At 46.5% G+C, this 12,725-nt stretch overlaps 1 protein-coding gene across 1 annotated transcript; it reads right to left on the bottom strand.

Annotated features, from left to right (window-relative positions):
* Positions 1-10,056: 10,056 nt before the first annotated feature.
* On the bottom strand, positions 10,057-11,357 carry LOC142563477 (uncharacterized). Its single transcript, XM_075674030.1, has 2 exons — positions 11,337-11,357; positions 10,057-11,037 (listed from the first exon to the last, which is right to left on the bottom strand). Exons 1-2 carry the CDS (start codon positions 11,355-11,357, stop codon positions 10,057-10,059), a joined length of 1,002 nt encoding a protein of 333 aa, XP_075530145.1.
* Positions 11,358-12,725: the final 1,368 nt, after the last annotated feature.

The raw sequence follows: 12,725 nt of genomic DNA, 5'->3' as shown, positions 1-12,725 counted from the left end.
CAAAGGTTTTCCTGGGCAGGTACGATACCCGCCTACGTGCCTCCTTGAAACTTATATTTTCCTTTACTTTTATTGTTACAATTTCCTTTTCTTTTTTCCACGATGGGCACGACCGCGAGTACGCGGCGTGCTCCCCATCACAGTTTACACAGTGGAGAGTGTTCGCACAAGCTTCAGTGGCGTGTTCAAGGGCACTGCATTTGGCGCATGTTTGGCGGCCTCGGCAGCTCTGCGAGCTGTGGCCAAAACGCTGGCATTTGAAGCATCTTAGGGGATTTGGCACATATGGTCTGACACGGAGCTTTATGTACCCGGCCTCTACAGACTCGGGCAGAATACTTGAACCGAATGTGAGTATCAGGTGCTTTGTTTGAATTTCTTTTCCATCCCTTCTTATCTTAATTCTTCTCACATTGACAACATTCTGATCACTGAAGCCCTTCAGGAGCTCAGCCTCTGTCAGCTGGAGCAAATCGTCATCCGAGACAACGCCGCGGGTGGTGTTGAGCGTGCGGTGTGGAGTCACTGTTAATGGAACATCTCCGAATGATACTAGACTGGGCAACTTATCGTACTGTTTCTGATCATGGAGCTCTAGCAGGAGATCACCACTTGCCAGCCTTGATACCTTGTAGCCTGGACCAAGGACATCAGTTAAGGACTTAGAAACTAGAAAAGGGGAAATGTTTCGTACTTGTTTGTCGGATTTTTCTGAGTGGATTACATGGTATTGTGGGAAGTTTGGTCTTTGTCGTCCAAGGAACTGAAAAACTTCATCGGTGCGCCCTCTTTTGTGAGGGCGATCAGGAAGCGGAGGGAAGGAGCTAGCCATAAAGGAATTGAATTTTCGGCAACAACGCCAGCCACCCACCATGGAGCCCTACAAGGGGACGTTACAGGGACTGTAAAAACAGGTCCTGCAAGCGCCAGCTTTACGTTATCGCTATAACCAAATATGAGATAACCTAGGTTGGTTATTCACACAAGGTTAACCCTTGCTGCCTGGAAAAATTGGAAGTAAGCGGAAGCTAGGAGAAGACAGGAAAGATGAAAAGTAAAAGAAAGACGAAGATTAGAGGAAGAGAGAGACAGGAAAAGGCAACTACCGATTTCCCCCGGGTGGGTCAGTCCGGGGGTGCCGTCTACGTGAAGCCGAGGCCAAAGGGGTGTGTTGCCGCCGCCGAGGGGCCGTAAAGGTCCAAACACCCGGCATTGGCTCAACCCCCAGGATCCCCTTTTCCCCGGACACGGCTAAGCCGCGCACGGCTACACGCGGGAGGGTCCAGCCCTCGTGTGCTCGGGTACGTGGTGTCGCAAGGCACCAAACGCCTGCTTGCGCAGACGCCCCTGCGGGGTCCCAAGGAGGTAAGAGCTTGATTGTGTGCATTAAGCGATGCTCGAGGAGTGGGACATGCATTTCATTGCTAAGCTCCTTCACACGCAGCGAAAAAGGCTGTCTTATGGAAGGACGGTTGCTGAAAAGTGTAGCGCACGTCATATCGGTAACCGTATCAAAACATGGATGTTCAGGATTAGAGCGTACTTTAAGGAAATATGTAAAGCTGTTGTATGATCTCTGTAGGTGGAGAGACCATTCATTCGATTCGGCATATAAGCTTTCAATTGGGCTTGTTCTGAAAGCGCCCGTGGCTAAACGGATGCCTAGATGGTGAACCGGGTCTAGCATCTTTAGCGCGCTTGGGGCGGCAGAGTTATATACCACGGCACAATAATCTAATCGTGACCGGATGAGGCTCTTATACAGATTCATTAGGCACTTCCTGTCACTACCCCACGTAGTCTGGGATAGAAGTTTCATTAGGTTCATTGTTTTCAGACACTTTTCTTTGAGTTGTTTAATGTGTGGGACGAAAGTGAGCCTATTGTCGAGTATAATACCTAGAAATTTGTGCTCTTTGTTTACAGGAATCTGTTGTCCACACATTTGTAAGCAAGGATCCGGAACTAGGCCTCTCTTCCTTGTAAACAGCACACAAGAACTTTTTTGAGGATTGGTTTTAAAACCATTTTTCTCTGCCCACCCTGACACCTTGTTCAAGCCATGCTGTACCTGTCTCTCGCATACTGCGAGGTTACAGGATTTGAAGCCTATTTGAATGTCGTCCACATAGACGGAATACAAGATGGCTGGTGGTAAGAACGCACGAAGCGTTGTCATTTTAACAATAAAAAGTGTGCAACTGAGCACGCCTCCCTGGGGTACACCAGTTTCTTGTGTAAAAGGACGTGACAGCACATTGCCGACTTTCACCCGGAAGGTACGACTGGACAAGTAGCTTTTTATTACGTTTAGCATTTTACCATGAATGCCCATTTCTGACAAATCTCTCAAGATTCCGTAGCGCCAGGTCGTATCGTACGCCTTCTCCATATCGAGGAATATCGATACGAAGAACTGTTTGTGTACAAGCGCGTCACGAATATGTCCTTCGATACGTACAAGATGGTCGGTTGTGCAGCGCCCTTCTCGGAAGCCACACTGAAAGGGATCAAGCATTTTGTTTTGTTCAAGAAAATGGATGAGTCGCCGATTTATCATTTTTTCAAATACCTTACACATGCAGCTTGTGAGGGCTATCGGGCGGTAACTTGCCACTGAAGAAGGGTCTTTCCCTTCTTTCAAAACAGGGACCACAATGGCTTCTTTCCATGCCGTTGGAAGGTACCCTGCGTCCCAGATAGTGTTGAAAAGTGTAAGTAGTGTTACTTGCGTGTCATTGTGTAAGTTTTTGAGCATTTCATACATGATTCTATCGGATCCCGGTGCAGAGCTCTTGCATGCGCTCAGTGCAGCTTTCAACTCGACAGCACTAAAAGGGCAATTGTACGGTTCATTCTGTCGGCATTTATTGACGAGTGGCTTGCATTCTTCTATTTGTTTATATTTTAGGAAGGATTGTGAATAATGTTTTGAGCTTGATACACTCTCAAAGTGCTCCCCAAGTGAGTCGGCCTGATCGTTCAGTGTACCGCCCTGTGTATTTACTAGAGGGAGTGAATAAGTTTGTCGTCCTTTTATCCTGTTAACCCTGTTCCAGACTTTCCCCTCCTCAGTATAAGAGTTGATACCCGATAAAAACTTCTGCCAGCTCTCTCTTCTGGCCTGTCGGCGCGTTCTCCTTCCTTCAGATTTTGCTTTTTTAAAGTTAATAAGATTCTCCGCAGTGGGAGAGGCGCGTAGCAACCCCCACGCTTTGTTTTGTTTCTTACGGGCGGTCCTACACTCGTCGTTCCACCACGGAACGCGCCGTTTGCATGCGAAACCACTTACTTCAGATATGCATTTAGACGCGGCATCTATAATGAAGGCTGTAAAATACTGAACGGCAGCATCAATTTCTAAAGAGGACATGTCATCCCTTGAGATCCTGGTGAGAGTTCGGAATTTCTCCCAGTCGGCTGTATCGATTTTCCACCTGGGAGCCTGTGGTAGACATTCGTGTTCTTTATATGTTCTAAGTAGTATAGGGAAGTGGTCGCTTCCGTAAGGATTGTCGTTTACTTCCCATTCAAGTTCAGACAGTAGTGACGGGGAGACTAGGCTAAGATCTATTGAAGAAAATGTTTTGTTTGCGAGAGAATAGTATGTCGCTTCCTTTTTATTCAGAAGACAAGCACCAGAAGAGAGAAGGAACTGTTCAACGAGACGACCTCGCGCGTCTGTACGAGAGTCGCCCCACAGGGAGCTGTGCGCATTGAAATCGCCGAGAACAACATAAGGTTCTGGCAATTGATCTATATAGGATTGAAATTCTTGTTTCGTTAATTTGTGATGTGGGGGTATGTAAAGAGAGCTAATGGTGATGAGTTTGTTTAGGAGAACAGCTCGAACCGCCACTGCTTCAAGGGGCGTTCGAAGCTGTAAAGGTTGACATGCTATACTTTTATGAGTGAGAATCGCAACACCACCCGATGATGCGACGGCATCATCGCGATCTTTACGAAACGTAACATAAGTACAGAGAAAGTTTGTGTGTTTGTGTTTTAAATGTGTTTCCTGTAAACACAGCACTTTTGGATTGTGTTGGTGGATGATTTCCTGCACATCATCAAGGTTTCTAAGGAGACCTCTGACGTTCCATTGTATGATTTGTGTATCCATATTTAATGTAAATTGGTGCTGTGTATACGGAAACAGAAATGTTGAATTAGATTACAGAGCTCTTGCGAGGCCCTGTAACCGGGGTTTTGCCTTTTTTGGAGCGCTCGAGGGAGCCTCGCCGCTCCTTAGGCGCTTGGTGCGCCGTGGGGATAGGTGTTGTGTCCATTGCCTCTTGTGAGGCGCCGGACACGTGCTCTTGCGAGCGGGAAATTACCAGTGAGGGTCCCGCCTTGGAGGGCAAGACCCCTGCGCCCACCAGCCCGGAGGTCGATGGGGCTCCCTGTGGAATTTGGCTGCGCCGGCTGTTGCCAGCGCTGGGAGGGGCCGGGGAGGTCGAGGCAGCCTCGGCTGTGCCTACCTTCGTGGCCGCTATCGGCCCTGCGGGATCGTTGAGCGTAGCGCAGGTTGCCGCAGATGACTCTTGTGAGGCCGGCAACCCAAGGGTAGCCTGGCCTGGTTGCTGGTTGGATGGAGTAGGCTTACCTACTTCCACCCTGGGGGCAGGAGCCAAAGGTACCTGCTCGCTGCACGCGGGCTGGGTACTTGGCATTGGCCGCTGCGACGCTGCCCCCCGACGCGCCGCATCAGCATAAGGTGTGCTGTGAAAAGGTGAGCACCGTTTACGAGCTTCCTTAAACGAAATGTTTTCCTTGACTTTAAGGGTGATTATATCTTTTTCTTTCTTCCAGTTCGGACAGGAGCGTGAGTAAGCTGCATGGTCACCACTGCAGTTCACACAGTGAGGTGTGCCACTGCAGTTGTCTGAGGGGTGGCCCTGGACTCCACACTTTGCACAAGTTATTTGACCACGGCAGCTCTGCGAGCCATGGCCAAACCTCTGACATTTGAAACATCGTCTAGGGTTGGGGATAAATGGTCGTACATTTAACCTGATGTATCCTGTTTCAATGGTGTCTGGCAGCACGCTGGATGAAAATGTTAGGATAAGATGTTTAGTGGGGATGTCCTTGTTGTCTCGTCTGATTATAATACGTTTTACGTCAGTAACATTTTGTTCTTTCCAGCCTTCCAGGAGTTCAGTTTCTGTCAAGTTTAGGAGGTCTGCCTCTGACACGACTCCCCGTGAGCTGTTCATTGTTCGGTGTTGTGAAATAGAAATTGGTATGTTACCAAATGTCACAAGACTGCCAAGCTTCTCGTACTGATGTTTCTGAGGGATCTCAAGGAGAAGGTCCCCGCTAGCCATTTTCGTTACCTTATAACCTGACCCTAAGGCTTCGGTCAAAGATTTTGCTACGGTGAATGGCGAAATGAATCTGGCTTGCTTTTCAGGATTTTCACTATGGACAACATGGTACTTCGGGTAGTTCTCTTTTATGCGGGTCAAACATGTGCTGAAGTCTTCGGTGCGTCCCCTCTTCTGAGGGTGACGATCAAGTAGGCGGGGAAATGCGGGTGTTCCCATGGTATTTCGATTCGTTTTCGGCAGCAATGGCGGTCACCCACCACGGAGCCCAACATGGGGACGCTGCAGGTCTTAACGCGTAAGGCTGCAAGCGCCAACCGTACATTGCCACTATAACCTAATATATTTTACCCAAGGGAGGGCAGATACACAAGGTTAACCCTTGCCGCCGTGAAGAAAGGAAGTAATAAGAAGTGACGAGCAGACAGGAAAGATGTAAAAGTGGGAGAGAAAGACGAAGATTGGAGAGGAGGACAGGAAAAGGCGACTGCCGATTTCCGCCAGGTGGGTCAGTCTGGAGGTGCCGTCTATGTGAAGCCGAGGCCGAAGAGGCGTGTTGCCTCCGCCGGGGGGCCCTAAAGGTCCAAACGCCCGGCATTGGCTCAACCTCCAGGATCCCCTTTTCCCCAGACACGGCTAAGCCGCGCACGGCTACACGCGGGAGGGTCCAACCCTCGTGTGCTCGGGTACGTGGTGTCGCAACACACCAAACGCCTGCTTACGCAGACGCCCCTGCGGGGAAAGGGGTGTGTTGCCTCCGCCGGGGGGCCTTAAAGGTCCGAACAACCAGCATCGGCTCAACCCCCAGGATCCCCTTTTCCCCGGACACGGCTGAGCCGCGCACGGCTACACGCGGGAGGGTCCAACCCTCGTGTGCTCGGGTACGTGGTGTCGCAACACACCAAACGCCTGCTGACGCAGACGCCCCTGCGGCTAGTGTTGTAAAAGGCTTCGTCTAAAACGTGGATATAGGCACCTGACACTGCCCAGGCGGCGCGTCGGAGCAGCGATCGTCAGCGCCTCTTGCGGCACCATCCGTCAAATCTGGCACTGACGGAACACGCTACTCAGGCTGCCCCCGCGGTGTGCCAACGTAGTCGCATGATCATACTTGTTTTAAAACATTCAAATGGCGCAAGTTTTGCTGTGTGGCTTCAAACCAATTTCAAGATTAGACGGTTGGATACGCCCTGCCATTCGTCGTAAAGGCGAAAAGCTCTACGCTGCCGGGCACGTTAACAGCGTGAAAGAAATCGCCGGTGTGACTGTGCTGGCGAAGTGTGACTCGCAGCAAGGCAAACACAACTACAGCGTATCTCTGGACATGAGTACACTCAACTATCATATTATGCTTTGATTAAGCAGCTCAATTCAGTGTCCAGGCATGGCTGAGCTTATTAAGCGTTAAGCGTAGGTGTTGTTGGCCGACCGTTTGATTTATCGTAGACTAAACGTGTTATTCCGTGGTGCTATTTTGACACGCTTGCAAAGCCTTACTGGCCACGGATGACACGCTCCATATATTTTAGAATTACTAAAAGGCTCTTTTAAACAACTTGCACAAAATTGTACTTGACTGCTATGTTCTGCCAAGCAACCGCAGTACTTCGTTTACAACTGCCGAGGCACCGGCACGACCTTGGGCCGCTCTGGCCGCCAAGACTCGGGTAACCGTATCCGGCAATCTGAACCGAGGCAGAGCGGCACAGTGTGAAGTGCTCAGCGACTCACACAAGCCAGAACACCTGCAGCCACGACGCAGTACGCTTCGTACATCAAAATAAATAGCTCTAAAAGATATGGAGAATTCACAGAATATGTAAGTCGGCTTCGCGGCAAGACTCTTGACTAAAAACTTCAGTCTACTGACTACAATTTCTAGTGCGATCTTCCAGGAAGGAAGCGCGAGCACAAAACCATTCTAAAAATTCCTTTGAAATCATCATGTCATCACAGTTCCCCCAATCCCATCACGGACAGGAAATACATTCTTGCCACTCAAGAGCTTTGACTAGTGCCGAGCGTTCGCAGATTAGAGGCGTTTGGAGGAAGTGTTAAGTTGGAGCAGTACTTTGCTTTACCAATCCGTGGTGGAAAGTCTTTTGGTTGGAAATTACTTTTCTCGCGGATGCGCAGAAGTTCGCACATTGACGATTGGTTGGCCACCAGGTCGAGATATGTAGCCAAGGTAATCATGCCGAGTGTTTTCTTGCCATTTAGTTTCAATCGCAGCGTCGATCCCTTGCACTACTTAATGTATATGCTCAGCCATATGCGCACATACAATTATCTGCATCTACTATGAGTGTGTCTAATTCCCATGAAAATTAGAAGCACAGATTGCTTACAATTTTAGCGGCACTGAAATGTGAAACTAATATTTCAGAGCATATGAAAAAACATGGATGTTAAATATTAATCCGGCTTACTGCGGCATGACCTTGTTCATACTCCACAAGGAAGCTTTGGCACATATGACAATAAGATTAAGTAACTCAACGAGGCATGCATCAGTGACATGCATTGTGCTCCAAATTTAATAATAGATTTAAAAACGTGCATATGGAAATTCATCCACAGTAGGCAAATCACAATCAATTGCTTCGTAAGAATATTAGGAACAATAGTTTTGTGCTTTATTCAATGCACATTTAAAAAAGCGGTGTTAAAGCTTCATGGCGAAGTTACAAAATTTACTTCCTGCAACTGAACAAGGCCGGCCGTGCCTTGAGTGGTGGAAGCTGCACTTGTTGGTACGGGGCCTCGGGAAACTGCAAACACTGTGCAGCAGTTGCGATATACATCAACGAATGTGAGGACGTGTCCACAACATCACAACCACAGAAGTAGGGGCGGCCACCAAAGACGTCATTTATTAATGACAAGGCATCTATTGAGCTGTTTGGCGGTAAGAAAATTTGTGACAGCATACGCATATGTGTATTGCATCATTTACGATGTTGTGTTTTTGTAAGCAGGCATTCAGCACTTTCCAAATGTGCATAAATTGTTTCTTGACAGACAGTGAAGGGGTATCGCGTGGGATATAATCAATGCTAATGTACTCTATGATGTTATTTTGTGTGCTTTGTTTCAGAAAATACCCATCCATACGTTGCGGGAAAAGAACCCACAATGCTGGAGCCAGAATATGTGATAAATTGCCTTCCTGAATTGAGGTGTCACATGAATACCATTCTTAGAGAAGTTGGTCAAAACATTGACAATGTAACTGCTGAGAGAAGTGTTGCCAATGTAGAAGAGAACATGGCTGAGCTTCAAGGGGTGCTTAACCCACACAGAGCTGCATACCACTACTTGGAAGTTGTAGAAAAGTACCCAAAGGTCCTAGTAAAAAGGAAGGATTATAGCAAATTACTTTCAAAGGAGTCAGCCGAATACTACAAGAAAAACGTGAAGTGCCAGGACACACATCACCTATGTGCACTTACAAAGGGCCAGTCTATGAACCTAAGGTAAGTGATTCAGGTGGTGTGCCAATTTGTCAGTTTGTGTCAACATTACTCTTGATACTTATCACCGACAGGTGGCACCGAGAACGACGAGTGCGTATAACGTGTTCTATGGCGCACACAATACTGAGAACGAGAAAGGCCCCTGCTGACTTGGTAAACACACTGCTGAGAACGACAAGCTTTTCATCGGAAGCCACAACATATGGTACGCCTTCAAAAATTTGTTTATGGTTTCACTTGAAAATTATTTCTCTTTCAGGCATAAAGATGGAAGCACTTGCCCGGAAGGAGTTTCAAGATAAAGTTTCTGTACAGGTTATAGAGGTACCACGCGATATCCTTCTTTGAATTATAACTAAGCAGATTAGTATAATTAAAATAGAAGGTACAATTACCACAGTGCTACCTTTATATCTTACCTTTATTCTTAGTATATACCCATTTTATCTTTAATCAAGAAACTATTAAATGTCTGAAACAGTGCGCGCTTATAGACATGTCGTCTTTTTCAGACTGGATTGGTGCTGCACTCTCTCCAGCCGTGGCTTGCTGGCAGCCCACATGGCCTCTTCCTGTCCAACCAGAAGCCTTGTATTCTTGAGAGATAAAGTGTCCATTTTCAAGAAAAGACGACATCATCATAGATGACCGATTGGAACACTCATTTGTGCCATACGCAAAGTATGTAAATCGTAGAGTGACCCTCCTGAAGAGTCATAAGTATTACACAAAAGTGCAGCTGCTGATGTATGTGTGCAACGTTCAGAGCTGCTATTTTTTTGTTTATTCAAGTAAGCAAAGCATAATAATAGATATTGAAAGAGACAACAGTTTCCTGTGTACATCAGTACGAGCACTAGAGGAATTTTATTTTGCTTGGCTACTGCCAGCATTTGCTAGATGGCGGCAAGTGTAGTTTTTGCAATGTGTATAAATTTTTAACGTGTTAAATTTAAGGTATTGTGTGAACTTGTATAAAGATTAATAAAAACATGTGAACTGTACTAGTGAAAGTGGCTTGGGTGCTGTTTCTGATATATGTTGTGTGTAGGCTTATGCTACATGGTTTTGACATGTGGACAGCAGTCAACACAAAGGTCTGTGAGTAATGAACAAAGACAATTTGATAGACACTTTATTCACAAACAAAATAGATAACAGTTGAACCATAACATTTAGGAATTCACTAGAATGACAGTTTCAAACTGAGCTAGCTTCAATGCACTATTGCAAATAATCATTCACAAATTCTACAACGTAGAGTCCACACGCTCTTCATCTATGATAGGGGATTGCAGGTTTGTTGAAACACAGCACACATGAAATACATCTGACATTTTTGCAATCATCTCTGTGGTAACCCGTGAGTTGAGGATGTTGTATGTCTTTATGCGCTGAATTATTCTTTCAACGTGAATTCTGACTTGTGCGATGTTGTACGTTTCCAATATTTCACTGTCAGTGAACTGGCCATGCGCTTGCTGTTCTTGTGCTGCCCCCTTTCTTGCATGAGCTTCCTCAACCCCTGACTTGATGCCTGGGAAGCCCTTGTCGGCCATGATTATGTCACCTGGCTGCACGAGATCTAAGAAGCCCGAGTCAACAGTAATGAATGCATCAGAACAGCGCCCTTCGTATGCTTTTGATCGAAAACAGACTGCTCCACAAGGGGCTATTCCAACCAGGAATTTGAGTGTGTAGCCACCTTTATAATTTGAGTACACCACTCGCTGCTGCTGTACAGTGCTTGGCTTCTCAGTTCTAACCTCGGTACAGTCTATGATCATGGTGCAGCCAGGGTAGTGGATCTTGAAGCAGTTTGGTATTGTTGACATTATCACGTGCAACGGCGGTCGATAGATCCATTTTTGAGTTGCAGTACTCAGTGTACGGAGGATGCTGTGAAAGTGGCGTGAGGCTGTCCGTCCACTTACAGAAAATAGTACCGCAAGAGATGCGAAAGAAATGCCCAGCTTCATTTTCATTAAGAACATAACAAGCCTGTCAAACAAAGAGACATCACATGTTCGGTCTGCAGGATTAGGGATAATTCCCAGCAAGAGGGCAAATACATCAACACTCACACCGCACAGGTCTCTCATAGCAGCACTAGAGGATTTAACACTGTCATAGCCGCCAAAGTAACTGGATCTGATGTCTGGGCCACTGTGACAGGAGGATGTGATAGGTTGGCATTGTACCTCAGCATCACACGTGATTGCGTGATTAATCTGAGCGCAAGCGTCAGTTTCATGTATTGAGCATACAAATACGGAAAACGGTGTTGTTGTACCTTCACAAGCTTCAGGTTGGCAGGCCTAGGATAAAACAAGAGGAGTTAGACAAATGTTGCATACAATTACTTAGCTACTTAGAATAGAGGATAGTTTCTAACATAGAAATCCTAACCGCCTTGACCTCTGAAAATGGATGCATTGCAAAATAGTGTGAATGGCTCTTCCATGTGAACAAAGTCAAAATATTTCTTCAAATTGCCGTCTATGTCATCACCTAAACTCGGATGATTTACCTGATCACACGAGGCCCTCATTGTCTCGGCAGTTGGCTGTAGCTCACTCAGCATTGGATCAAATTTGTCTACAGTTTCACTTGAGTCGTGCGCTGCTTCATCACTGCTTATGTCAACTTCTGGATGCTCATTTGTCCTATTGAGATTTGTGGTCCTTTTGCGCCACCTGAAAAGCAAGTAAAAGGTTAGTTACAAGCGGAAGAAACAAAGCTTTTTTCGCGGAGATTGACAGCAGTCAGTATTATTTTTTTCATTTTATTTCGCTTTTATTTTCTGGCGGAATGGCAAAAGAAATGGGAATGCAAACTAGTTTGAATGTGTAGCACACTTAATGGTGCCAAAGAAAACAAAATTATCAAGTGGATTGTGCGGCTTAGCGTGCAAAAAACGCCATATTATTATGATGAGGAACACTGCATTATTTTTAACCACCTAGGTTTTTCCAACGTCCTCCAAAATCGAAGAGGCCGAGTGTTTTGCATTTCGCCCCCGACGAAATGTGGCCGCCGCGGCCGGGAATAAAACCCGCGGCCTCGTTATGGTGTCAAAGATTGAATGTTTTATGCCACTGGCATGACTTGCCTTTGATACCTAGCAAGGTTCTCCGTTGCATTGAATGGCCTTACACGGTAGGCCACTGGGAACAACGTTGGGTTGTATCCAGGATGTTTCTCGATGTTGTTTTTCTTTCCTTTCACGAAATGTCTTGAGAAGATTCTCGACGACGACGTCGGTGTCCACGGAGAATGAATGAATGAATGAATGTTTGATGTTTTATGGCGCAAGGGCCAAGTATGGCCAAAGAGCGCCATGTCCGTGTTGATGAGTTTGCAGTGAAATCATGAGTTCGATGAAGTTGGTGTGACGTGGCTGTAGAGGGGCCTTAAAAAATGGTCGCGCTAAAGTGCGCGAAATCTATATAATAAGATTATGGCGATGACTTATGACGTGTACCATGAACAGTAAGATGCATTTAAATAGAATGATACGATGCGTAAAAATATATAAGGTTATAAGATATGCTAGAGCACTGCTGCCTCCTTAGAGCCCTTGAAGAACAAGGGCCTGGAGGCATGTGCTATGCAAAACTTATCGCAGTGGCATCCTCTGGAGCGAGGGTGCTCTACGAATTTAAAGGGCATATAACGTGTACTACGACATCATTTAAATAGTTGAGGATTGCCTTGGTGTCAAAAAGCGGTTCCTTGCCGAGAAACATAGCCGGGTGTAGAGGGATGTTGTAATGGTAAGCAAGCGGAAAATGTTTCTTTCTCTCCGTTTCGGCTTCCCGACACTCCAGGAGCACGTGGAGGACGGTAAGCCTCTCACCGCATCTACCACAGATTGGAGGTTCACTTCCAGTAAGCAGATAATTATGGGTGCCAAATG

The sequence above is a fragment of the Dermacentor variabilis genome, chromosome 11, assembly GCF_050947875.1.
Source record: "Dermacentor variabilis isolate Ectoservices chromosome 11, ASM5094787v1, whole genome shotgun sequence".
NCBI lineage: Eukaryota > Metazoa > Arthropoda > Arachnida > Ixodida > Ixodidae > Dermacentor > Dermacentor variabilis.
This window is presented reverse-complemented; position numbering and strand designations above follow the sequence as displayed.

Coding starts and splice junctions, on each gene's coding strand:
- LOC142563477 (XM_075674030.1), bottom strand. CDS start 11,357: ATGAGGGCCTCGTGTGATCAG. Junction 11,038..11,336: donor TGAGGGCCTCGTGTGATCAG/GTAAATCATCCG, acceptor GCTTGCGCTCAG/ATTAATCACGCAATCACGTG.